The sequence below is a fragment of the Dunckerocampus dactyliophorus genome, chromosome 18, assembly GCF_027744805.1.
Source record: "Dunckerocampus dactyliophorus isolate RoL2022-P2 chromosome 18, RoL_Ddac_1.1, whole genome shotgun sequence".
Classification (NCBI taxonomy): Eukaryota; Metazoa; Chordata; class Actinopteri; order Syngnathiformes; family Syngnathidae; genus Dunckerocampus; species Dunckerocampus dactyliophorus.
In genome coordinates, this window is record NC_072836.1 from 16,169,966 (window position 1) to 16,196,577 (window position 26,612).

The 26,612-nt window shown below is 43.0% G+C and overlaps 1 protein-coding gene and 1 long non-coding RNA gene across 3 annotated transcripts; one reads left to right on the plus strand and one right to left on the minus strand.

Annotated features, from left to right (window-relative positions):
* The first annotated feature begins 1,039 nt into the window (after positions 1 to 1,039).
* LOC129170978 (uncharacterized) lies at positions 1,040 to 6,463 on the plus strand. Its single transcript, XR_008566721.1, has 3 exons — positions 1,040 to 1,119; positions 1,428 to 1,493; positions 5,915 to 6,463. It is a non-coding gene; the product is annotated as an uncharacterized LOC129170978 (long non-coding RNA).
* A 128-nt stretch (positions 6,464 to 6,591) lies between these two features.
* Positions 6,592 to 8,224, minus strand: junbb (JunB proto-oncogene, AP-1 transcription factor subunit b). Of its 2 annotated transcripts, XM_054759180.1 has the most exons (2): positions 8,026 to 8,224; positions 6,592 to 7,936 (listed from the first exon to the last, which is right to left on the minus strand). In XM_054759180.1, the coding sequence occupies exon 2, from the start codon at positions 7,926 to 7,928 to the stop codon at positions 7,020 to 7,022; it is 909 nt and encodes a 302-aa protein (XP_054615155.1). In that variant the 5' UTR covers positions 7,929 to 7,936; positions 8,026 to 8,224; the 3' UTR covers positions 6,592 to 7,019. The 2 variants fall into 2 exon arrangements, with proteins under 2 accessions (XP_054615155.1, XP_054615154.1); XM_054759179.1 differs by having other exon boundaries at positions 6,592 to 8,224.
* Between the last annotated feature and the right edge of the window lie 18,388 nt (positions 8,225 to 26,612).

Genomic DNA, 26,612 nt, shown 5'->3' on the forward strand with positions numbered 1-26,612 from the left:
CAGTATTTCCATGAAATGCGGTGTCAAAGATACAGCCCTGACGTTGCAAAAATAATGAAAATATTATTAAGAGAAGTTATTAAAGGGACTAAATGCAGCTCACTCCAGACTGCATGCTATGGAACCAACATACTGTACAAAAAATGTCTATATTTTCAACTATTACCAATTAAAGTGCATAAAAATGATCAGTATTCACGTACAAGCAGTCTGTTTTTGTTACGATAGGCTGTGCTTTCAGTGTTACCTGACAACAAACATAACTAATGTGCACGCCTGTGTTATATCGGCGTAGCTTACGTACTCAAAGCAGGAAGAGGCGGGATGTAACGCCGGCAGTACGTTGGCGCCCTCTAGGCAGCTGGAGGAACCTGCTGCATACAGTCGCTTAAATGTTCTCTCACTTTGCAAAGACTGCACTACTTGGCAGCAACCAGCAGAGGCGCTGTGGATTCAGGCTCGACGCAAAAGGAAGAACATGACGTCAGCTATGCAGTGTTGCCTACTCAGCAACTATATTAAGTAAGCATTCAGACTGGGGAGCATTGTGCAGCTCAAAGACAATGGCATAGAATGAGGAGTTCAGAACATATATACAAATTACATATAATGTACGGCATGTAATTGTTGAAAGGTGACCGCAAGCTAATGTGAATAAAAAATTCAAGACATTTGCATGCTTTCTTCTTTGTTATTATAAATAAATTACAATATACCATATTACAAAAAGGACAATAAGTCTAAATATGCATGTAGTAATTAACACTGTGCACAAGTTGATTTTTTACCTTAAATTTAAACAAAAAGTTTTTAAAAAAAACATTCTGAAGTCCTAAATTGTTTACTGGCATTAGTATACTGTATCATAAAGTAGTCTTTTTTTGTCAGTGTTCGTCTTCATCAGGATTTTACGCTGTGCACTTCCAAACTGATAGGTGGCGACAATAAATTGTGAACTATAGCATGAACCATGGACTGTGATAGAAGAAGAAAAGGAAGCAGTTGATTGGCTGTCACGGGACTCTTGACAAATGACAAGGAACGAACGAGCCAATGGAGGCATTACGAAAATGTCCGACACGAAGGACTCCCTTTTCTCGCTGCACCTGCAGTTTGCGGGTAGTGTCCTCTCTCGCAGTTTTTTTGATACAAGCACGACTGTTAATTTGCATCTATGGCGCTGTTCGGAAACAATGTATATAACCACAATGTACACTGACTGTAAATCACCACACACGATTAAATAACATGAAAGTTGATGCGTTCATTCATGAGTAATTACGACAATTGACTGAAATATATGCGATACCATATAGGTTAGTAGTTAGCTAGTTAATACTTGTCTGTGCTTGTAGTTATCTACTCTTGTTTTTTATACTTATTTACTTGTGCTGCGGTATTTGCACTAAACCTCATTATGTTTCCAGAGGTTTCGTTTTCCCAAGAGAGCGGCTCCAACCTGGCAACCTCCTTTATGAGAATCTCTACAACCTGTAAGTTCTTTATGTTTATCACTATAGATTTGAATGCTCATGATAGTATAACCTATTTTTTCCACTTTTGTCTTTGGATTCAAAAAGCAGCAGTACAGACATATGTCCACTAGATGGCAATGTACGCCCACAAAAGCTATTCATCTGAAGGCAATCCAGACAGGCTCATTTTGTAGGCCACTATGCAAAAATACAGCAACACGTTCAAACGTGGGTACTTTATATACGTTATATATACTGGTTAAATGCCAGTACTATGCCGTGTGTGTTAATAACACTCGTCATCCCCGCAGCCATTTTACCAGCAGCACATAAAATAATTTGTGAATATGCGTTACATAACCTTAACAAATACAAAGTATTTTATTTTCAGGGGAATTATAACTGCAATTGAGAGGACCGAAGTCAATATCTGCCTGATTCCACTTGTGTAGGAGGAATACTGTCTGTGGTTCTAAGTGATTGTGTAAAAGTGGCGTTCGTGTCTGTGGGAGGGATGGGGGCCTGCAGAGAGGGAAACTAAACCCACCCAGAGCTCCTCAGACGTCACTGTTCACATCACAGATGTTCCCCCACACACCGAGTGTGGGTTGTGGGCCGAGGCGTGTGGAACGCCAGCGAGGCTTTAATTGGCTTGTTTTTCTTATTCCGAGTGCACATTATTATCATGTAAGCCTGTCGTGTGCGTAAATGGAGACTCCGCCATGGCGATGATATTTGAGCGTTCACTTCGAGTGGGAGAGGAGGGAGAGATTTTTATGAGTGTAATCAACGTGACCTACTTGTCACTTAGAAGACAACGTGGTCCACTTCCTTTACATGTTTTTTTGACCAAAATGGGAAAATAAAGAGAAGTGGTGTGGGCGCTCTGTTTCCACATGCATGACAAAAATAACAGAATTGTTATTGATGGAAAGGGAATATTTAAATATGTTCTTAAAGCGTCCTCTCCAAAACAAGTAGCGGGTACACTACTGTCGCCTTCCTTATTGGTGTGTTTTTAATGCTTTTTAGTGATTGTAAGAAAAGGGTTGTTTTTTTCCAGTCCAACCTTGTGGACCCTTTCCTCCCACAGATTGTTTTATAGGACAGAAATGCCCCTCCGGTTTTCCTGGGGTCAGTTTATGTTCAAAGCTTCTCTTGGCCAACTGTCACCAAAGCTGTTTTGACACACTTTTTGGCTGCAATTATTTTCCAGTGAGTGAGCATCCCTAAAACATAGACAGGATTCATTTTGAATCCCTGCTGTTGGTATTCATGGGAAACACACCCTTTTCATGCCTGCACTCCCATCACGGCGGTGGTAATGCACAGAGGTGCCGTGCATGCCGTTATCTAAACTGACCATTTGGTACAGTACAGGTACAGTGGGAAAGCTACTTCCAAATTGTAATATATTTGATGTTACTAGTTACTGTCATTTTAAAGTATATTACTTTTGAGTTACCACCAGTGCAACGTCAAATTAAACGTCGATATACTGATGGATTTGAACAAATGAACAATACCAAAACACAGTGGCGGGGCTTGCATTTTGTACTTGGGCCTTCAGTGGGGGCTTAATCGACTTAACCCACCTCTCAAAGCCACCGCTATCACATCACAGGCGTGCAAACCGTCAGTAATATACCAACACGCAATATAACAATGTTGGTATTGCAAAGAAAGACGCATTTCACGTTTTGGGGGATGAATATTATTATTACTACAGCACAAATGTAGGTTAACTGTTTATCTTCAAATAGATTGTCGCCGATACGCCCGAGTTACAATTCTGCTAGTAACGTCGACTGTTACGTACCTCGACGGAAGTTGCCTGTAAATTAGGGACGTGGCCAAGTGCAACGCAGACAACTCCAAATCTCTACACTACAGCATCATCTGGAGCAGTTCAGAATTACTATTTAATAGGGCTGTGAAATGATGACAAATTTTAATCAAATTAATCAATTTTCGAATGAATTAATCATGATTAATCACCATTTGCAACTATGTGCGAAATATGCCGATTTTTACTGTATTTTATGAACAAAAAATGAAATGATAGAATGCGATTATGTATATATTTGGATGTATTAACGGCCCCGAATGAACTGAGAAGAAGAAAAGACAGCACACATGTCTGAAAATGTATTTGCCTACATATTACAAGCCCAGACGGGTTGCGTTCAAAGACACCATGTGCTGGAATTTCAGTTGAATACCTATGTTTTGAGTGTCGGCGTATTTTCTGGGATTTCCGAGCATACTTAAATGCAGCAAATCGTACTTCTGCAGTAAAAGTTGCGTTTGTGAGTGATAAGAATATCCAGTTATTGTTTTTATTTGTCTTTCTGTTTATTTAGACCACACGCACACAAATAATAAAGACATTATTGTGATATGGTTGTCGGCGTGTCAGTGACCGCACCTCACGGTGGTCTGGTGACAAGGAGGAAGTGTCGTTCCGAGGAGGACACAGACGTGTTTATGAGTTGGAGGTGTTGGAATTGCACTGCTGTTGACGTGTTCAGGTCAGACTAAAGTTATTAAAAAGCGGCAGACTCTGTGTGACTGTGGGGCGACACTGCACTGTGCTTCCGTCTGCCGCCGTAACAGAGAGGTGTGGCTTGACATGATGCGCATGCATTAATTACGGTAAAAATTGTAATTAATTAAATAAATTAGTCACTGCCGTTAACGCGTTATTTTGGACAGCCCTAGTATTTTTCTAATAAAACATCATACTCACCACAGATGCTTGATTATTTAGAGACATTCTCTTTTCCAGATCGCTACAGACTATTTGTCAAACAGTTTAGCCCTGATCAGAGGACAGAAAAATGCTGACGTTATTGTAGCCTAGCTAGCTGGCCCTGCGAAGCGAATCTAAAATTTGATTGGTGAAAAAAACCAGCCCCATTGGTAATATAGTTTAAGTGACATGGGCCAGCAGTACTGATTCTGAAGGCCCTGAGCAGATGAAATTGACATGACAACACATAGAAATGAAATGTGATTGGGCAATAAAAAAATCTAAAATACACATCCACTACTGGAAGCAGTGCAACCAAGAGACATGCTACGAAATGAAGACAATAGGCTGTTGAGAGTGAATTCATACAATTTTATGGAACAAATACTAGAATTCACATTGTAAATGTAAATCAGTGCTTTTGATAGTGTTTAGGCCAGCAGAGAAGGCATTGCTGGCCCTGACGGCCCACCATTGCAACAGATTGATGATAAAACTAGGCACTCCTCTCATGTGTACAACCTTTATGACGCAGATACTCTCAGTGAGTTAGCAGTAACTCGTCTTTCAGCTGTCAGCTGTCACAGAAACAGCCTTATAAGTGCATCGGAGTCATCTTTAAAACTTAAAAACAAAAGGCGTCTTATATTGAAGTCTGTGATTATTACTTACAGTATGGGCACCACAGTGACTAATTAGGTGGATTTTAAATAAGTAATACAAGTAATATAAGTAATACTGTATCGAGTATCTTAGCAGGTGAAATAGGCAGAATATATGCCTAGCGGTTAGCATGTTGGCCACACAGTCAGGAGATCTGAAAGATGTGGGTTCGAATCTCCGTCGGGCATCTCTCCGTGGAGTTTGCATGTTCTCCCCGTGCGTGTGCGGGTTTTCTCCGGGTACTCCGGTTTCCTCCCACATTCCAAAAACATACATGTTAGATTAGTTGGTGACTCTAAATTGTCCATAGGTATGAATGTGAGTGTGAATGGTTGTTTGTCTATATGTGCCCTGCCATTGGCTGGCGACCAGTCCAGGATGTATCCCTCCCTCTTGCCCAAAGTCAGCTGGAATAGGCTCCAGCGTACTCCGGTGACCCTAAAGAGGATTAAGCGGCATAGAAAATGAATGAATAAATTTTTGCATGCAGGAATTTACATTATTCTATTCATTTTCTTCAACAAAACAGTCTTCAAAGTCAATGTACCCCTTTCAATAGCAAAGCATCATTGCTTGTTAATGTACGAAGTACTGTATGATTAATATTCTGATTCCCAAAAGTTCAAATCCTACATTTGCCCTTGGTCCCAAAGCTGTCTGACGAGACACAAGAAACCGTTTATTTTTTCTGTTAGCAATGCTTATTCACGGGGTTTTCCCTTTGAGCCGGCTTTTTTGTCACGCATTTTTGTGCACTGACTCGTACCAGCATTGTTGTCCTTGGCCGCGCGCACTCCTCCAAGCATCCACGCAGATGCTCCTGCAGGATCCAGACGCCCACTCCTGCCTGATGCCCTGCCAAGTGCTGTGGTGCATTCAAGAGCCCCGACATTCCTAAAAGTCACCGTCACTTCCCTTCATCTGCAGTTTGGTACCCCGGACACCACGTGTGGTTCACAGCAGTGTCAACCGCGTATCCATTCATTCATTCATTCATTTTTCCTTTACCACTTACCCTGTTCAGGTTCACCGGGGAGCTGACTTTGGTGGCCTGTCAATCACAGGGCACAGCGAGACAACCATCCATTCACACTCACACTCTCCAATTAAATAAATGATGCTTGGACTGTGGGAGGAAATTGGAATAAACCCACACAAGTTCATCTGAGATTCACACCCGGAACCACCTGGCTGTGAGGCCACCACGCTGTCCACCCCAATATTCTATAATGTTGAAATATTTATATTGCACTTTGCTCTGTTCTTTTTGGGCTAACCCAAACAGCATCACTTTCATGAAGTTGGAGATTTCTCCAATAAAGAATAGCCTTGACACATATTTCAAACCAGCTATAATTGTGATCCCCACTATATTTGCTGTTGTTTGTTACCTGTGCTCAGTCATTAGTGAAATAGATTCACTTGGCATTGACAGTCTTCACGTTTACTCTTAAGGTTTGAACCTTTCCGTGTGGCAAAAAAGTACAGGTATGTTCCAAAACTGTAAAGGTCAAGTGTATGAATAGAGCACTTTTGAGGCTACCACCCCCTATCAAACGACCAACCCAGAAATAAATCCATAAAAACACCATTCTGAGTGCATTTATTTCCGTGTCGTTGTTGTTGTACTCCGTTGGTTTCCGTTGGTTTCATTTTTCTTGAAGCATGTGTCTCTTGAAGTGAAACAACAAGTCGGTGCCATCATGTTTTTGAAACTTTTTACTTAAATACACATCACAAATAATAATAATAAAAAAAAAGACATTGTAAACATCGGACACGGTTAGTTTGCCTGGATCAACCAGGACAAACAATAATTTACACAAAGAATATATGCAGCATTTGATGACAATATCATCAATGGCAAAACTACAAAGACATAAAATAGTAATACCCATTTCTGCCACTTAGTAAACCAGAGAATAAGGGCCTTTTCTCTCAGTGTTTGCACAATTTGAATGCTGCCCTGATTCAGTGTGTTGAATGGTTCTTTGAGGGGTGTCCAGCATCCGGAAGTACCAATCAATCAGTCTTTTGCACAACATACATAAGAGCTGTTGTGTTGGTGCCCATGCACAACATGACTCCAGTGTCATCACCTTAAAGTCACTTTTTAGTAGTCTCTGTCTTTAGAATGCCTCCATCTTGCTTGTAAGCATCAGCTGACAGCCGCTGCTCACATGGGTGAGGACCTTCTGTTTGAGCTGAGCCACCTGGTCCCGGAGCACCGAGGCAGTGTTGGAGAGGCCCGCGTTGTCGCTCTTCAGAACTTTCACTTTCTCCTCCAGTCGGGCGATGCGCTCCAGTTTGCGCCGCCGGCATTTGGTCGCCGCCAGTCGGTTCCTCAGCCGCTTGCGCTCCGCCTTGATCCTCTCCTGGGTCTCCAGGTCGATGGGAGACATGGGAGGCGAGCCGTCGCTGCTCAAGAGGTCCGGGACGGTTTGAGGTTCCTCTTTGAGAGAGACGAGCCGCTGCGGATGGAGCCCGGACGCCGGGTGGGGGTTCTGGAAAGCGCCGTGCGTGGAGGTCTGCGGGTGGTTCTGCTGGTGGGGCGGCAGGTAGCTGATGGTGGCTGTCGGGTAGCTGGAGGCGGAAGAAGAGAGGCCGGTGTTCGGGCAATACGCGTTCAATGTCGTATAGATGGGAGGTTCTGGTTGCAGTGCGGAGCCGAAGACGCTAGAGGCCGCTGCCGGGCATGTGGTAACTCCACCGGCCCCGACTGAGACGTTCGCGGGAGGCATCTGGTTCATTTTGTGCAGCTCATCCAGAGCTTTGACGAACCCCTCGGCGAACCCCTCCTGCTCATCGGTGATGCCCCTGTTGTAGAAGTATTGCCCCGGGGTGGGAGTGGTGATGACACCGTTACTGTTTTGGATGATGAGCCTCTCCAGCTCCGGAGACGCGAGCTTCAGGGTCCCGACGTCCTGCTGCCCCCCCTGGTACAGGTCTGTGTCGGCCCTCAGCTGCGATTTCAGGCTGCGATAGGGCTCTGTCAAGTTCAAATTCATATTCTGCTTTAGCAGCTTGTAGTCGTGCATGGCTGCATCTGAGTGGCCGTAAGCCGACAGAAAAGAGTCATCATGATAAAAAGGTTGTTCCATCTTTGTGGACATAAAGTCGGAAAAGTAAGCTTACCAGCTGTTTATTGAAACAGTGTCAACAAATGTCAACAGTCAGCAGAGAACTTGCACCGAATCGCCTTGATAACAGTGTCCCAACATCAGAAACTAACACTCCACCAAAAATAAAGAGTGAAAGTCCAACAAGGTTCCTGTGATTTCGTCCTGTCAAAGAAACTTCAGGCACTCCTGTGACGACGTGTCGGCGTGGCTGCGTGTTGAGGTGTATTCTGGGGGCTTCATAGAGCCTTTTTATATACGCATGGACACACACTCGCTGCCAGGGCGATGCGACGTTCTGATTGGCCGGCGTTCTCGGCGATCACGCCCCTCCGGTGACGCAAATGCCGGGAAGAAGCGACTGTAAATAAGCCTGTAGGCAAGACAGAGCTCAGCGGAGGCATGTCTGCGGACACTGTCGTCATAAACACGGACCTTTTCTTTAATTATAACTTTAATTTAACGGTTTCTACGTTGAATATAGTGTGTGGATAAACGAGATGGTGAAATAATTACACATAATTAAATTAGGGATTTTTTTTGGTCACAAAAATACATTGGGGCTAAATACAGCCACGTATAATAGCTTTTTATAAATTAAAGTTGACTTTTTTTCATTCATTTGACACCAGTTATGTACATGTCCACCAAAAGCTGGAGAGGTGCACTGAAGTAATGTAGCCGCCTGTGGAGGAAGTCCTCAGACCTTATATGGGCATGATGACGTAGAAGTTCCCCTCCGGGAGAAGCCGGGAACCCACTCCCACTAGGACTGCATTCCTGCTCCTATGCCATCCATGTGCTACTCGGGAAGGGACTTTCTACATCAATATGGAGGGAGACGGCTCTGATATCGTCCGTGTTTTACGAACAAAGTGAATACAGTTGTTTGAAATAGCAGTCATGCCACAATTCTGGCATATTGCTTTAGCCTTATTTGGTCATGTGGACAGGCTTAGCCAATATGTGTTGTAATACATGCTAAACCCAATCGAGGTATCTTGTGTAATCTTCTGTCTCTGAATGAATCAGTATATTTTTTGCTATTAAAAAAATAACATTATAGAAAATATACGTAGTGGATTACCATGGTAACATGTTTATCTTGATGGCGTAATTTCAGCCTCAGAAATGTGTATTTTGCGCTAGGCTATATTGGAATTGTGATATTTCATGGTCTTCAAAAAAGACTAATGCAAAGCTACTAACACTTCCTCCAACAATCTCATCATCCGTCGTACATAAATAAGGCCAGACAGAAAGAAAAAAAGAAGTAAATTGCCTATTTCACTACAATTTGTTCTGCTGGTATAGTGCAATTGTGGTGGACTTTTTGAGCACAATGCACAGAGTAAATAAAGTGCACCTGTCTCTTGTTGAGAAGGGAGCCATTGTCTCTTTGTAATTCTTCAAACTCCCACACAAACAGAGACTAACGCCTCAACCGATGTAGATTGTATCCTTGCACAGACAAAACAAGTCAGGTAGGATGCTTTGCTCAGACTGCTTCTAAATCTTCGGGTTGCACCTGAGGAATTAATCTTTGTACTTGTGCTCTCAGCAAGTCTAGGAAACAATAACAAATCACTTGTTTATACATGTCAGGGGAGACAGCGCCAGCCCACAATGTTTAATATAATTTCACAGTAAAATGTGGGCATGTTCCTCCACAGTTGTGTCAGGTATGTTGTGCTTTGGTATATGAACTACTATCATTCTTATCAACCATAAAAGCAGCCTTAAAGGTGGGTCGCAGACAGCAAGTCAAAAATTACAGTAAAATATGTAATACACAACTGATGTCTGACTTATTTTGAAGTAAAATTGCGCAATATTTTAGTCATCCTCCTCCTTGGTATAGGTTCATTGCAATGTTTGTGGTCTTATTTAGTGCAATTCTGATATTTCATTTTAATATAGGCATTATTTATATGCATGCCGTTATCATGTTCTTGCTCATTTCTTTGACAAAATGCCTTAATAAATTCCTCTAAAATGCAATGTGGACATGTAATTATGTGTATTAATGTTTTTTTTTTTAAATTACATAAAAAAAAGACATTTGCTTGGTTTGACTTAAAAGCCTAAAAAAAATACATGAAAGAATAAATAAAAAAATAAAAATGACTTAAATATAAATGTAAAAAAAAAAAAAAATACAACTAAAAATAACTTAAAATAACTAAAAATGGGTTGTGACTTAATGACCATTGGAAAATGTGGGTCCCGGGTAGGTGGGTCCCGGGTAGGTGCTTTATAGTACTCGGAAATTTCAAAATTTAAACTCAGAAAATCATTGAAGCAAATTACAGACCTGCCAGCATGAACGCTTTGTTCGTACACGGCACGCAATTTGACCCTTGAATGCACCCGTACGCTTCGCTTTGTTTCATTTTGTTTCTCTGCGCGTAGCTTGATGTCCACCTCCAACAAAATCCTTGAGCTGCGCCCACGTTGACCGTGAAGGCTGTGATTGGTCAGCCCTGACGTACATTACAGTGGTACCTTGGTGAAAGCCCGCCCCGGTTAGAGCGTTTTCGGTTAACAAACCAAATTGTTGCTAATATTTTACCTTGGCTTGCGTTCACCCTCTTGTTTAGCGTTCAAAATACCGTCCGGTGTGTTTACTCCGCAATCTTGGCTCATGTGCACAAGACGAAATCTCGCGATACTTGCGCGTGATAGCGCAATGCATTGTGGTCCGCGGGCACCATTTTAGGACAACAACATTTGAGAGATACACGACATAACAAACACATGGATCGCACAAAAGAGAAAGCTGATGGACCATACCGAGACAAGGGTACAAGACCTCCGAATTTTACGGCGTCATGGCCACTCCACACAAGTGATTTCATTCTTTCTTTGCTCGCCGTATTTCTTGCCTTCTTCTTACTCCGTGTCTCTTCTTGTCCTCTTTTTCTGCTGTAGGATAAGATCTTGCACTGCAAGTAGGCTTTGCCGGTGTACTGCATTGTTTGGAGTTGTTTTAAATGTTTTTGTGTGGACAGGGATATTTCCTGATACGACTCTGTGTGGACAGATAACTCTTTGGAAACAGAAAAGACTTGTTACACACTAAGACGCTAGTGGCCCTACTGGGTAAAAAAGGCTCAAAACTGGACGTTTTGCCCGACTGGGGAAAATACACCACCTCAGAACTCGGATTTACCTCAGACCCGCGCAACCAATGCTACACAATTGCCAATAAATAGACACAAAACTGTGATTGAACGCAAAATTTACACAAAACTCTAATCAGCTCGATCGGTGGCTTTATTCCTGCCTCCTCCACCCAGTCACTGTTGTTGCGTCCTTGGGCAAGACACTTCACCCACCTCCAGTGCTGCCCTCACTGGTGTATGAATGTTTGGCGGTGGTCGGAGAGGCCGTAGGCGCGAATTGGAAGCCACGTTTCCGTCAGCCTTCCCCAGGGCAGCTGTGTATACAGATGTAGTTTACCACCACTAGTGTGTGACTGAGGAGTGAATGAATAATGGGTTCAATGTGAAGCCATGGTACCATGAAAAGCGCTGTATAAATGGAATGCATTGTTATTATTGTTATTCTTTCCCGTCGCCCTCCTGTTTAGTTTCCTGTGAATTTCCTGTATTTTAACTTTTATCAGTTTTACCAGTAAGGAAGTTTTCTTTATTTTCTGCAAAATGTTTCTTATTATGTGCAAATACGGCACACACGAGTGAGGTCGAAGCTGGTCCACCTACTGCATATTGGTCAGGATTTTCATGACATGGTACAAGTGACACGATTTTGAACCTAGTTCTTCAACCACTTACAGTATTACAAGCTATTGTACCATATACTATATACTTCCAAAGCGGTAATTTTGACGTCTTGTCACATTTGAACGTTGAAAACATTCCTCTCCTATGTTTAACTTGTGCTGTTCTCGTCTGATAAATGTCAGTCGAGTATGTGCTGGAGGAACAGGACCAGATCCAACTATTAACGATTCTTGTTTTGGCAGTCAGACAAGCCTTGTTATCATGTTTACACCCGAGTAGGATTTCCTCCAAGAGGACAGAGGTTAACACGATCCCGGTTGTTACTTTGACAGCTGAAGCCTAACTTTGTTTTTTTTTTGCATCTCCACGACTGATAAATAAGGATGTCAAGAAATTCTCTGGTATTCACTCAGACTATTTTAATTCTATTCGTCCTTGCCAGTATCCATGGGAATATGGATAAACAGAGAAAAACAACACTTCCTGGCAGTGTTGTGCCTCCACTTTGCCACCTCCCTTATAAATTCTATTCTCTGTGCAGCTGCTTGTTTCAACCACTGCTCCACTCTGCTGGGGTTGAGGTTTTATTCAGCATTGCGGTAGAGGTTGACCACAGTCCCAGTGACATTTTGGCAAAGCACATTATAGGGTCCAGAGTGGTGAGTGTTTACGGGAACACTCATGCAGTGGCATCGTGCCATCCAGCCAAATGTTAGTCAAAACACTCATATTACCTAAGCTGTGTGAGAAACAAATGAGTGAATGCAGAGGCAGTTGTATGCTGTGTTATAGATTCATGACTGGTGCTGTTTTTATCGCGAATCAGCACAGTAGTGCTTCACATTCAGCTGTAAACATCGACATGTGGTGCATCGTTGGAACACTTGGCTTATCAGGTTTCAGCTTTTGTGAAAACCCCCCCCAAAAAGTGTCTGACGTCTTAGTCACATCTTGATTAGTCACATCTCTGTTTAGACTGTTTAGATTTAGAGCTGCTCTGTAGGCTCAAGCACAGAAATCGCTCCGAGTTCTGCTTTCTTTGTCTGCAGACATGCTTTGTTGTTCCTCCAGGATTTGGTGTTGATGTTTTGTGTGCATATTTCTCGGGAGGGGTTTGGGGGTATTCAAAAGGGTTCAAGGCAAGATGAGATTCTTGGCAACACATTTGGTTGTAACAGTGAGGATCACATGGAGGAGTGCCAAAAACAACTTAATGTTACCTGGGTCTGTTCCTGTGTGCGTTTGGGACGAGCAAGCCCTGGAGCTGAAAGGGAGCCTTTTACAGTAAGATTAATCAACGTGTGCATGTGCGTGACCTTGGAAGACATGACTTTGGGTGGAGTACTCTTCACAGTGTTATCTTCACCACACATTTAAATCGACACAAAGCGAGGACACAGCAAAGTTAATTACATTAAAATGTCTTACAGATGCAAATGTAACCTTTGTCTCACTGATCTCTTTGCTCATCATATATAATCTGTTTTAACTCCTATAACAAGATATTTACTAGGGCTGAGCCGGGTACTCGTTTTAGACGATAATGGATTTTTGCCAAGTACGAGCATGAAACCAGTACAGCTCGTCATTATCCGTACTCGTGCTGAAGGAAAATCTACATTGGTTAACTACTTATATAGTCACTCCTCTTGAGGCTCTGTGATTGGCCAGTCACACACAGAGACCGCCCCTCTCTAGACAGACTTGCTGGAGGCTGCAGCCAGAGAGGAGCCGGGCCTCACTCACGTACGCAGTGCAATTGGCAAGACAGAGTTGAAAACGGCTCCACTACGGACGGGTTTTTTTTAGGTTTCCCGCAGCTCGCCTCTATTTCGGTTTTTATCCAAAGTTACTTGGTAAACTTGTTTTGTAACATACGCAGTGCATTTTGACAAGACAGAGCTGTAAACGGCTCATGTAGCGTCGGTCAGTGCCGGGTTTTTTTTTTTTCATCTGCTTGCTTCAAATTTGACGGGTGATATAAAGTCAGTTCTAAAACTTCGTTCCTAGTACTGAACACGGTGTTTTTGAGAAGAATCCAGTGAACAGGGCTGACAGATTATTTCCCTGTTTGCCATCACTGGATGTTTGAATGAAACTTCACATAGATCATTCAAAAATAATTAAATAATAAAGTCTTACAGATCACTTACACACGTACACAGTACACATATAGCCGCATAATAAACAATAAATTTAGCAACTTCCGATCAATCCATGTCAAATTCACACTTAAAATAATGTACAGGTTTAAGCCCAACCCATTTCCGGTTTATGCCCCTCCCACTCAGAGTACGGATACAGATAATTTAGATGGGTGAACAGATATAGATACAGATACAGATACAGATAGTGGTGTACTCGCTCATCCCTAATATTTACACTACAAACAGAATAAATATGGAAATATACGCGATATACAGTATTTCACATCTGCAAACAAAGGTCCATTTTGTGTATCCATCCATCAGCTTTCTTTTGGTCATCCTGAGCCGGGTCGCAGGGCCAAAATAGTGATAGGACTTCCCAGTCTCTGGCAACCTCCACTGGTTCCACTGGAGGGATGCTGAGGCGTTCCAAACCCAGCTATGACGCATACTGTAGCTCACAGGCCCGGATTACCTCACCAAAGAGACCAACCTTTTCCAACTCAGGACCATGGGCTCGGATTAGAAGGTACTGATCCTCACCCCTGCAGCTCTGCACTCAGTTGTGAACTGATCCAGCAAATGCTGAAGGTCACAATTTGGTGAACCCATCAGGACCATATCAGCAAATAGCAGAAATGAGATCCGAAGGCCATTAATGTAGACACCCTCCAAATTCTGTCCATAAAAATAAGAAACAGAATAGCGACTAAGGACAGCCATGGGGAAGCCCAAAGTCCACTGTGTACATGCTGGACCTATTCCAGACAATGTGAACTCAACTCCTGCTTTGATTGTACAGAGACCAAATGGCCCATATTATTGGCCCATTCTCAGGAGCACCCCCAAAAGAGCACAGTTGATGCATGTCCACAAAGCACATGTGGACTGGTAGGGCCTACCCAAGCATGTACCATCCAATATGAGGGTATAGAGATGATCTAGTGTTCCACAACCAGCAGAAATCCACAAAAAAACAATTACAATGAATTGTTTTTCCAATTAGTTTTTACATTTGTATTATTTAAAAAATAAAATAACATTAATAATGTCTGCAGAGTGGCCCTGCAAATTTGCGGATGTTTGGTCCAAAAAATGTGTTGTCTCTCTGAAAATAGACCATTTTTTCCCCGCAGAAAACACATCCCATCCCAAGTGGGTAATAATTCATAAATACTAGGGGCGTCACGAGACAAGACGATAAACGAGATTGGGCCTATGAGACGAGACGAGATTTTAACATTACTTTAAAAAAAACTACAATGAAAAAATATTAAAAATACATAACAATATATTGTAATCTACTAATTTAATTTCTACTGCTTTACACTCTTCTGCACTCTATGTGTGAATGCTTGCGACCCCGCCTCCACCCACCGAAACAAAGAAACGGTATGACCGACAAAAGGGTTCACTCCGTTCATGCCGTTGTTCTAAGGCACAAACGCGCCGAGGTGCTCAAAGCAATGCACAGAGTGAACTCTCGTCCTGCCTGTTTGGAAGCGGGAGGCGAGGAAAACAGACATGCATGCACATGGCAATATATTGAGACCGGAAAAATGATTGAGCTCATTCAATTATTATTGATTAATTTATTTAGCACCTTCCAAGGCCTAGTGCCCACAAGACACTTTTTTTGTGAAAAAAGAAATCTTGTCACGTTTTAATCTCACAAGATCTTGTGGCACCCCTAATAAATACGTGATAATACAGGCAAAAAGCACAGCATACATGTGCCACTGTTAAAAAACTGAATTGTTACATGTTTATGTCTTTATGCTTCACTGATGATGTTTTTCATCAAGGGTTGAGATTCCCCACCTTGTTTGGTCGTCCCTGAACGCACCATTGTTTCTGTCAGACGCAAAAGTGAAACTTTATCGAACAATTCGGGCCTCAAAATTTGCAGCGAGATGAACACAAGTTAATATATGATCGGAAGTTGTTACTGGAATTACACCACGCAAGCAGTGTGGATTTTGTGACGCGGCTTGGAGATACGTCTTTTTTTCCGACAGCCTCGTACTACCACGAGCCGCTCCAGAGTGAGGTGGAGGCGGCTCCACAACAGACGTACAGTTAGCTCAGTTGTCGTGGTATTCATTAGCGGTGTGTACCTCTGTACAGTTTATCATTTCAAATGTGTGGAATAAGCGTGTGAGGCATATTTAGGGCTTGGGCTTAAACTTGGATAGTGAATTTATTAGCTTGTTAGTTTCCATTGCTAGTGAACAACGGCAACCGAAGAGAGAGGGTTCTGGAGATGAATCTAACCAACGTTATTGCAAATGTTGATTCAAAATCAGAGAAGAACATCAACGTCAAGCTTGTAGGAGGGGTAGGTGCAATTTACATTTTTATGGGCATACTAATTACTTACAGATTTTTGACATTTACTGGTGGGCATGGAACGTAAGCCAGACAAAAAGCAGGGATCGAATGTTAGGTGCATTACTGAATGCATTACAGCACAGAAAGCATCAAATAAAATACATGAATCAAGGCAAAAATGCCCAAGTAATGGGGCAAGATGAGCTTAGAGTGGGGAATTTAGAACCTTGATCAAAGGCAACCAGTCAAAGCTCACACTTATAGGATTCCAGCACACTCGATTTGGGGCCCAAAAATCTCTTACCTTGAGTCTTGCACCTTTTGATGATGCACATTTTCGCTCTCATGCCCTCAATGACCAATTTTTGCAAAATCACCCTTATTTTTTTGTTCCCATGGATTCTGTGTGTAACAAAACAGGCTTTGACAATGACGTTCTTATGCTGGAGATTGAGTTCTCCTCACCTCCTCCACTCAAACTGCTCCATTGTGCCTCGCCACCTCTGCACAACTCCCCTTTTGTCAGAGCCAGGCAGCAGTCCGCCTGTCGTCTGCTTCTTCGCAAACGCGTGCCCCTTTCCCTTCCACGAGAAGGCTGCGTCTGTGTGACTCAGAGCCGCACAGGCAGCCGAGGCCAACCAGAGGTCAAAGCTCCGAGCTCACGCCTCACTTCATAGTCTCTCCCCATGACCTCCGCAACTCCAGCAAACACCCACTCAGCAGAAAAGAGCGGGCGGGTTAGAGAGGGGCAAGGGGAAAAAGAAAGACATGCTCAGTCTTGATGGGGTTTGTTTGTGAAGTGCCCTCTTGATGGAAAGGCTGACTCCTTCATTTAGACATAATGGGGCCTCTCAAGCATGCACCGTGTTGGTTGGTCCCCTTTATGAATATAGCCACATTATTGCCAGGTCTATTAATAGATGCATCTATCATCATTGACATCATCACGCCACATGATGCAGTGGTGTGTTCTGTATTACCCGTAAACAGCCGATGTTGATGTAGCAAAGGTCAGCCTCACGGTGCCAACAAAAAGCGCATTCACTCTTCATGTGGTCGCTGCACCTCTCTTTAATTCGCTTAAATTCTCACCGGAATGAAATATTACCATGACCAGCCGCACTAATAGAGATACAGTGAAAAATATATCAGTCAGAAGAAAGAGAGTGTTGCGTACACCCGTGTCCAAATGAGCTGTTAAAAATTTGCATGTGTGACTAACTGAATCATATGCAGTCACATTTTATTTCAAGCTGATTTTTTTTTTGCCAAATTTGTCTTATTTTATGGCACGAGCCCTAAGCAAAACATTATTCTTGCATCCCCCTGAAGGCGAGGAATAATTATTTGATCCCCTGCTGATTTTGAAAGTTTAGCCCCTTGCAAAGACATTTACAGTCCATATCTTTATTTTAGCAGAAAACACCCCAAAAAACAAACAAACATCAAATAAAGGTTATAAATGCATGTGTATTTAACTGGGCAAAATAAGTATTCAATCCTCAAGCGAAACGTGTCTTTGAACTTAGCACTGCCTGGTTAGTCCTCCTTCATGTCCATCCATTCCTGTATGATTCATTACGAAAGTGGTATTTACATTTTCTCCTAATGAAGGTCTCATTTACAAGACGACATCGAGCGCAGCAGAGGGCATACAAGGTGAGGGTCTATTGCATGAGAGAACAATTACATTGCGTGTGTGTGTGTGCGTGTGTGTGTCAAAAGAGAAGTGTTTCAAGTTACCATGACATCATGATTATATCCCCTCAGTCTGTAACTGGCAAATTCCTACAGACTTGAAGAGCTGCACATGTTTGAACACAGTACATCTGCCAGGAAACTCTGGGACGCAGCTCTTTTCAGCTATGGTTTGGCTCAGTCGCAGTCGTGTGTTTCTTTTTTGTGTGCCATATGGTCAAAATGGCCTTGGGCTTTTATTAAAACTGAATTAAAGGTATTGCCTTGGCAGTCCTGAATGGAGCATAAACAAATTGGTTTGTAGTTTATATCGGTATAATACATCGTTCTTGTGTGCATTCTGGTCCATGTCATCAGCTGTGTTCTTCAGTTGCTCCGTCATTTTCATGATCTTCTTTGAGAGCAGCGTTCAAGGCAGCGTTGTTATCCTGTAGTACCTTGATTTTGTTGCGCTGCTCGCTTTTTTCCTCCCTCAGGTGTTTACCTTCCTCCCTCGGGTATTGAGCCTCCTCTTTTACGGTTCCGGTGTATTACTCAGCTTCTGTAGGACTTCTGCTGTGTTGCTGTCATTATTTTCCACTTTGCGGTCAATACTTTCCAAGATTTCCCGTTGTACCTTTTTCATATTTTTCACCATTTCCTCTTGTAGCGTATTCGAATGCACGGTCAATAGATTCCTCCTGCCGTTATATGATACGTGCTCCCCTGCGGTCGGGCCACATTTGCGTCCTTCATGCCTTATTTCTTCGTCAGGATGGAACTTATTCTTGATGCAGCAAACAAACTAGTTTGTGTAACATTCCCTTTTGAGTTCAAATGAGCAAATCATCGTCGTATTGTGTCAGCTAAGTATCGCAAGATGAAGTGTTGGGTGTGTGAGCCAATCGATGCTGGGAGTGGTCCGTCCACATCTTTATTAATACCACAAGATTCAATGTGCCAGAGGGTAAAATGCCGTGTACAGTAAAGTAGACAGTGTATGAGAACTGTGGCAAAATTGTAGCTCAAACTTTCATCAAAAACTGAATCATGGGAAAGACATAGGTTTGAAAACCAAGCTTTAACTATACAACATAATGTATTATTTTGGGGGAGATTAGCTACTTTTTTAGGTACTCCACAATCTTTCAACAATTGTTACAATTATAGAACTATAAAAACTTTTCTTGTTGTTTATTGTCTGTGGTGAGTCTCTTCCCATTGTCTGCTCTACTTCCTTGTTTCTCTCCTGGTCGTGGTCCAAGATAAATACAGAACATTTGCCAGACACAAGGATGCGGCATGTAAAGGAATCCCCTGCGGGCATATATTAATGATGGGAAGGTCATGACGTTACTAAGAGTGATGTCATCAGTTGTGTAAGAAGTAGTAGAAAGTTGAAGGTGATGATGTGCATGTCATAATCAAGAATGCTACAACAAAGTTGTAGAGCCTGCGTGTCAAGCTCTGTCTGATTTTCTGCTGTTTTCGGGGAAAAGGATGCATTGTCAGCAGTTTCTGATGTGGGAAAAAAACAAAAAACACAGCTTCTTTGATTTTTGTGTATGTCAGCACTTTTGAGTTGAGCCCCGGGGAGCCTTGGTGTGAACCGTAGACAAGCGCCATGCCCAATGCCCAAATCCTAGTGCATCTTAAACAAGCCAGGACATGAGCACCCTGGAGTGAATCATTGCCTGTAAAACTCATCTTACGCCACCAAAAACGCCCACATATTCACCCACCGGGCGCAGGCACAAACACTACTCCCCTGGCTCTTTGCTCACGTACGTATATCCTCCTTTGTGTCACAACTTTACCTGCATTTTTCACTTTTTACGTCAGCTGACGTTATTGTTTGTTTGCTCTTGGAATGTCAGGCCAAGGTTTGAGGGTTTTGCGGTATGGGTGCTATCAGAGAAACCACAGGCGGCACAATTTGCAGGAGTCTGTTATGTAGTCCACTAATTAACACACAAGATTAGCTTAGAAGGCGCATATTGGAACCTCTGTTCCAATATGCCAGTATTCCGATATGTAGTTATGCCTCCCTTTAGGCAGTTAAAGGGGGATAGTTCTGATTTTTTCACATGAAGTTGTATGACACCCCCATCAGCGGTGTCCTACATCAACCAATTGGTCCCACGAGTCCGGTTCTGGTCAGAGATCCGTGACGAGGAACGTAGTCCCGCTTAGTTGCTGGGGCCATTTAAGTAAAGAGCTTGGCTTCTCAAAACAATATGTGTTCAAAAGAGTAATACATTGTGCATCACAAAAAAGCCTCCTCAAAAAACATCTGAGCTCACATATCGCTCGGCGTTATATTTGTCTCCCGCCGTACCCCTGCGCACTGTCGCCTGTGCATTCTTGTGTATGAGATCCGCTGTGGAACACCCACGTAAACAAGACGTCCGCAGCGCTCCGTCGCGGAAGAAGGTGGGAGCGTGTTAATTAGACAAGTAAATAACATCATAGTACTCGACTGACAAGCAAGTGCCAGTCTTTTAAAGATGACATGTTGTCTCGTTCTGAACAACAACCACAGTTATAGGATTTTCCCAAGATGGGAATGGGCCGTCATAACGTCATAACGAAGAGGCGTGCGTTAATTAAGCAAAAGCTTTGAACATAATTAAATAAATTAGTCACCGTCATTGAGGCATTATTGTTGACAGTCCTTTTTCCATCAGGTCACCGATGTTTCACTCGACTGACTTGCTGGTGTGATATGTTATGTCGTGGTTGATTTGTTTGGGACAAGAAGTTACAATGAGGACCGTCACGTTTACATTTGCACAGCATGATATGTCCAAAAAGGGGCTTATTTTTGGGAATGGACTGTGTGACTGTCTTTATGTGTGCCCTGTGATTGACTGGTGACCAACACAGAGTGGTTAAACAGCATTAATGCATTAAAGTCAATATTTTGAATGAATAAAGATAATATTGTAGCTGCAAGATTCACACTTACACCACTGTCTTTCTGCACACGTGTTTGCCTCTGAACAACATTTTAGTAAGATTCCACACAAGATGCTGTATTGCAGCTAACCTGATTAGTTAGTTACCAGGCATCAGTGTTACCAAAGAGCCACTACTACTTGAGCTTCATCTCCAATTTGTTGACAGCTTTCAACATTATGGAGAGTCACAGCTGTGTTCTTGTTTTCCCTGAAGTCAAGAACAAAGAACGTCTCCCCCCATGACATATCTCAGTCTGAAAGTTTGGACTTACTCATCTTCACAGTGCCTGTCAAACAGTTCACTGCTTTGTCATTCCTCATCACTGTGTCAAACTCAGAGGCGTCCTCATTTATGGTCACGTTCACCTCCATCATAAAAACGTTCTCACGCTATATTTACACACATTCTGAAGGATAAACGGCACAGGATCGGGTTTTGGATTTTTCTCTGTGCTCCGTAGCTGATTTTTCTTGACGTGGCTGTTCATGATTTGTGGTGCATGTTAAATGGGGCTTTTGCTGGATGTTTCACTACAAAGCACAAGGACAGAAATAGCTAAACAATGCCTGGCAGCTATGGAGGCTTGCATCTATAATGGCCACAGCCTTGTGATTGAAGAGGCCCATCTAAAAAGCAGAGCAGGTGGAAGTGTAGGTGGTCCCCCCCAGCACTCTCACACTGTATATGCACACACGCTCTTGCATTGTTGCCGATAATGTGTTCTTTTCCACTGCTTAACACAGCTGATGCGCACACACAGGCATACAGAGTTTAAAAAAAAACCCGTCATCGTACCCTTGGGGCAGGGGGATCCAAACCTTTTTCCAGCGAGGGTCACATACAGGAAAAAAATCAAGGATGCGGAGGCCACTTTGATATATATATATTTTGCTAAAGCCAATCGACTTCAGGCCAATGCAATGAATGGAAGCTGAACAAAACATCGCCATCTTAGCTTTGTGTTGTACGTGACAAAGCCAATTACTGTCATTTCTAATTAGGGCTGTGAAATAATTACAGTTTTTCATCAGATTAAATGCAGTTTAAAATGAATCAATCGTGATGAATGGATGGATGGATGCCAAAGAACAATAAAAAAATGAGCTGCGACCTGAAAATGGCCCGCCGGGTTGCACTTTGGACACCCCCGCTTTAAGTTCCTGCTTTTTCAGCATGAGAATATACTTGTACCTGTACTTTCCCTGACTATAAAAAGGTAGCCTTACCTTTGAGTGCAATAATCAGCCCTATAAGGCACTTTAATGTACAGGTACTGTACATTGACTGCTACTGTATATTACTATCAATCTTATTATGGTGCTTTAATTGCTTTATTTCATACACAAAGCTTGCATTCATAGTGACATTCTTCAACAAGTTCCCCCCCGTTAAAAAAGGCTTTAAAGGGGCTTTCATCTTTCACTTCTGCTGTGAGTAGAAACAAGCACACGACACCGAGTAAGAATATATTCATTCGTCACACATTAAACATGGGCATAGCATTAAACGAGGACCCGAGTTTCAGTTTAAAAATGAAAATGTGTGCTATCCTTTGTCAGCATCCCTCGACAACAAAACGCGCTTTTTCCCATGACCGCCTGTCTCATCACTTCTACGTTCCTGCTTGTGTTCATGTTCAACTTTCCTTTGATGTTGTAACCTCTGCCAAGATTATGAGCGCTCCAAAACGGACTCATAAAACACTTTTGTGATCCCGACTATACGAGCACATGTTTGCAGGTGGAGGAGTCGTTGATGTCTCTTAAAGTAAGGGGTTGACTAAGTAGTTTGGTTGATTGCATGCAGGTGGATCTACAAGCAGATGTGTCTTTCTGCTGAGCGGGTTGTAAACACACATTTTGGGGTTTTGGTCCCTTCCTGTCCTGCAAATACATGCACTTACGGTGCGTTTACTTCAACAGAGATCTCCTCAAATATCACTATTTGATATAATATTTGTGGCCCGCCGTGTCCCTGCGCACTGCCGCCTCCAAGTTCGTGTGTATGTCATGAAAATGCTCGCATTTTCATCCGCGACGGAGCACCGTGGCCATGTTGTTTACGTGTGTTCCACAGCGGAAGAAGATGCGAGCGTCTTCATCACATACACACGAATGGAGAGGCGGCAGTGTCCAAGGACACGGCGGGAGACAAGTATAACACCGAGCGATTTGTGAGGTCTGATTTTTTTGAGGAGGCATTTTTATGATGCAAATGTATTACTCTTTTGAAGGCATATTGTTTTGAAAAGCCAAACTCTTTACTTAAATGACCCAGCAACTAAGCAGGACTACGTTCCTCGTCAAAGAATTACGACCAGAACCGGACTCGCGGGACCAAATCGGGAGGGGGGGGGGGGCGGGGTAAGTCACTATTGAGATAGTCAGACAACTTCATGCAAGATAGCAAGATAGAGGTATTCAAATCAACAAAATGACAAAATTTTGTTTTGATTTGAATATTGCATATCTTGTTTTAATCCAATAAACATTACACTTCTGAAATACAAGTGTGTCCATCAGTTATTCTTTTGACTTTCAAGGCAGACGGTCGCATCTTTTCCCTCTCCTCGTCTCGTTTTGTCCTGTCTCATACTTTTAAGAGTCCCCCTCCGCATTGCTGTTCGAATCTAAATCACGGAATTGATCAACTTGTCTCTCCGCGCAATTGACAAAATCTTCTCGACGAGAAGCTCTGGTTCAGGGGAACCTGTCTGCCCAGATGGAGCGTTCCCCGCCGGTTACGTGATGGACATTTAGGGGAAGTGGAGGGTCATGTGCCTGGCTATTCTTTCCGTTAAGGAACCATGATGAACAGGTCTGTTGCTGATTGGGATTAGGCACTGCCCTGGCCCCACAAAATTCTGAAGACGGACACAGCAGTCCAAGTGCCCAGCAGGTGCCCGTCATGATTGATGGATCGATTGGAATGCGGCTACTCGAAAAAACCCAAACAATCAAATCTGCATTTCAGCGCCCTCCCCCGTCCCCCTTATGTTCATATCTCACATAAGGATTGTGGATGATGGGCAAAAATCCCCCCAAAAGTGCAGTTTTCCTTTAAGACGCAGCATGGCAACTCTTCTTCTCTTTTGGACTGGCTGTAACTAGCAGGCAAATGCCACTGCCCCCTACGGCCCGACCCCTGAATCACTGCCCAGAACCATACACAATACTCCACTCGCTATAATATCACATGAGAACAGAAGAATCATGAGAAAAATCTGCACAAATGAAGGAAAATGATGTCAACAAACTGCCGTAGATTGAAAAATCCTTTCCCGCTCCTTTTCCTTATGCCTCTGGCGAATGTTGCAAATAAATGTGCAAGCAATGGTTAGTTTTGGTCTCAATTACAACTGCTTATTGCGACATTTGCCAGCCATTCCGAAGGGGGTTGAGGTGTACCTAATGCTGTGAATGTTGGGCACACAGTCTGTCCCTCTCTCACCTCTGTCCTCGGTTTACCTTTATCTACCCGTAGTAACAACATGCACCTGTGTTAGAAGCCTCTCAGAATAAACCCCAGTAGGCTTCATCATCGGATCTACGCCCCATTAAACATCAACCATCTTGCCAAAGTTCTGAAGTTATGATCAGAGTTTACATATGCTTACAAGCACAGCGGGGGCATCTCTGTACACAGATGTATGCGTGAGTGCAGCCACTTAAGCAGGCCTATTCAAAAGCATGTGGACCCAGCAGGTGCCTCTTTTGCCCTCTTCTCGGCGTAGTCTTCCTTTTGCTCCACTTTTTCATCTCCCTGCGTCTCCTTGCTCGGCTGTAGCCTCCGCCATCCGCCCACATCTGTGTATCAATCAAGCAGGATTAAAGAGCAGAGAGACATCCTGAGGCAAATCATGTGTAGGATCAAAACTAATTACATTGCTTGACTCTTAACATAGGTTGCGGCACTCATTCAGCTGGTTCATGAGTGCCGTGTGCAGCGATAAAGCACTTTTTAAAAGCATAGCTTGCGCTCGACGGTGAAGAGGAAGTTATATTGAATCTTGACACCATTAGTGTTGATTTGTGAACATTTTCCATTCCACTCAGCTCACTGTGGTGATTCTCCCAAACCACTATGTCCTTCCCTGTAGGCTTCCTGTGCTGTTTCACATAAGATGTAAGAGGATGCTGAGAGGATGCTGATTGCATGCTGCGGTCCAGTTTGTATGCATTCATGTTTCCACCTGTTCTTACATTGAAATGTATGAGAACACAAACAAAACAAGTTGACACGCTGTAGTGCATTTCTCTGTATGGAACACCGCATCTTAATAGTCCTTCTTTTAGGGATACTGTGCAGAAGGATAACCAGCTTTGTTGCTGTGCCCTTTTTACAATGTCTTCAGGGGCGTATTAAAAGTTAATTCTCACTCGTCAACGTCGTGAAGAACTTCACGAGATTTCCATAAGATCTTGTGAATTTCCCACGTCACATCTTTAGGAAGTTCATGTACTCTATGGCACACCCGGCGGTAAGAAATGGGACGATTTATTGTTTTCAGGGCAGCTGAAGACCTACCTTACGGTGTTGACACTTCATGGACAGCTGTTTTGACAACACGGCACATTTTGACGCCGGATTCTCTAAAATCCATCCAATAATATCCAATACAGTCGTCCCTAGTTTATCAAGGTTAATTGGTACCAGGACAAGCCGCAAGAATGGAATTTCAGTATTGGTATCAGTATTGATAAATGGAATCTTTTTGTATTTAGAGCATAGACAACCTTTTTATGACTTTCTAAATACAATTTTTACCATTATTAGAGCCCTGTAGACATGAAATAACACCCCTATAGTCATCCTATTGTTTAACCACATTGTGTACCTGTCATGTGCAGGCTACAGGATCACTGCAGGGACACAAGAGGCGGCTTTAAACATTGAATGCATTTGTTTATCCTCAACTAAAGAAAGGGTTTCAAACGGAGTGGGGAAGAAGGACAAAGTAAGAAGCCAAAAAATGTACCACTTCCACACGGAACAGATAGCGAGGGACGACTGTACTTCTTTACTATTTGCTGATAACCATTAACCCCACGTGACTGATGAGGGGGCGTGGCCAAGAGGAGAAGAAATGCAGATTTACCCAGTACACAACCTTGAGATTTGTGGAATATTTGATTCATAGTGCCTCACATGGATCCTATATATTTTAAAAGGATGGGGCCCGTTTGATTACCAAAAGAGGGAACAAACCAAAAAGAGGCAATACAAGTTGGGCAGAAATGGAGACAAAGAGGCAGGCGGCAGGTAGGCAGGCGCCCAAAGAGCAGAGGCCAGCAGGAAGGATACAGGCCACAATGGCTTGTCTGCCAGAGACTTGGTGAAACGAGGAAGAATGCCACGATTTTAAAGGAAGTCAGGAGCCGCGAGGTCAGGCAAAACAGACTAGAATACTTTACATTGTTTCCATTGAAGTAGTTTTCACATAAAGAAACTAAAATGAAAGAAAGGTCACGTTTGTTTTTTTCCCACAAGGCCCCCGGGTTAAAGGTGATTGCGTTGCCCGCTGATAATACCGCAGGGTTTTTACGGCAGCATCTATTTGAATGCATCGCAGCTTCTCTTGCTGTGCATCATGGGAGAAACGTGAGTGGGCGTTCTCAAAACACTAGGAATAGCATTTGTGTCATAAATGTTGTGTTTAAAACAATCAATAGCCACTCTGCTTGCTAACGTTGTAAAAGAGCACGGTGCGCACGATGGGAGTCCTGATGCGGCAGGGTGAG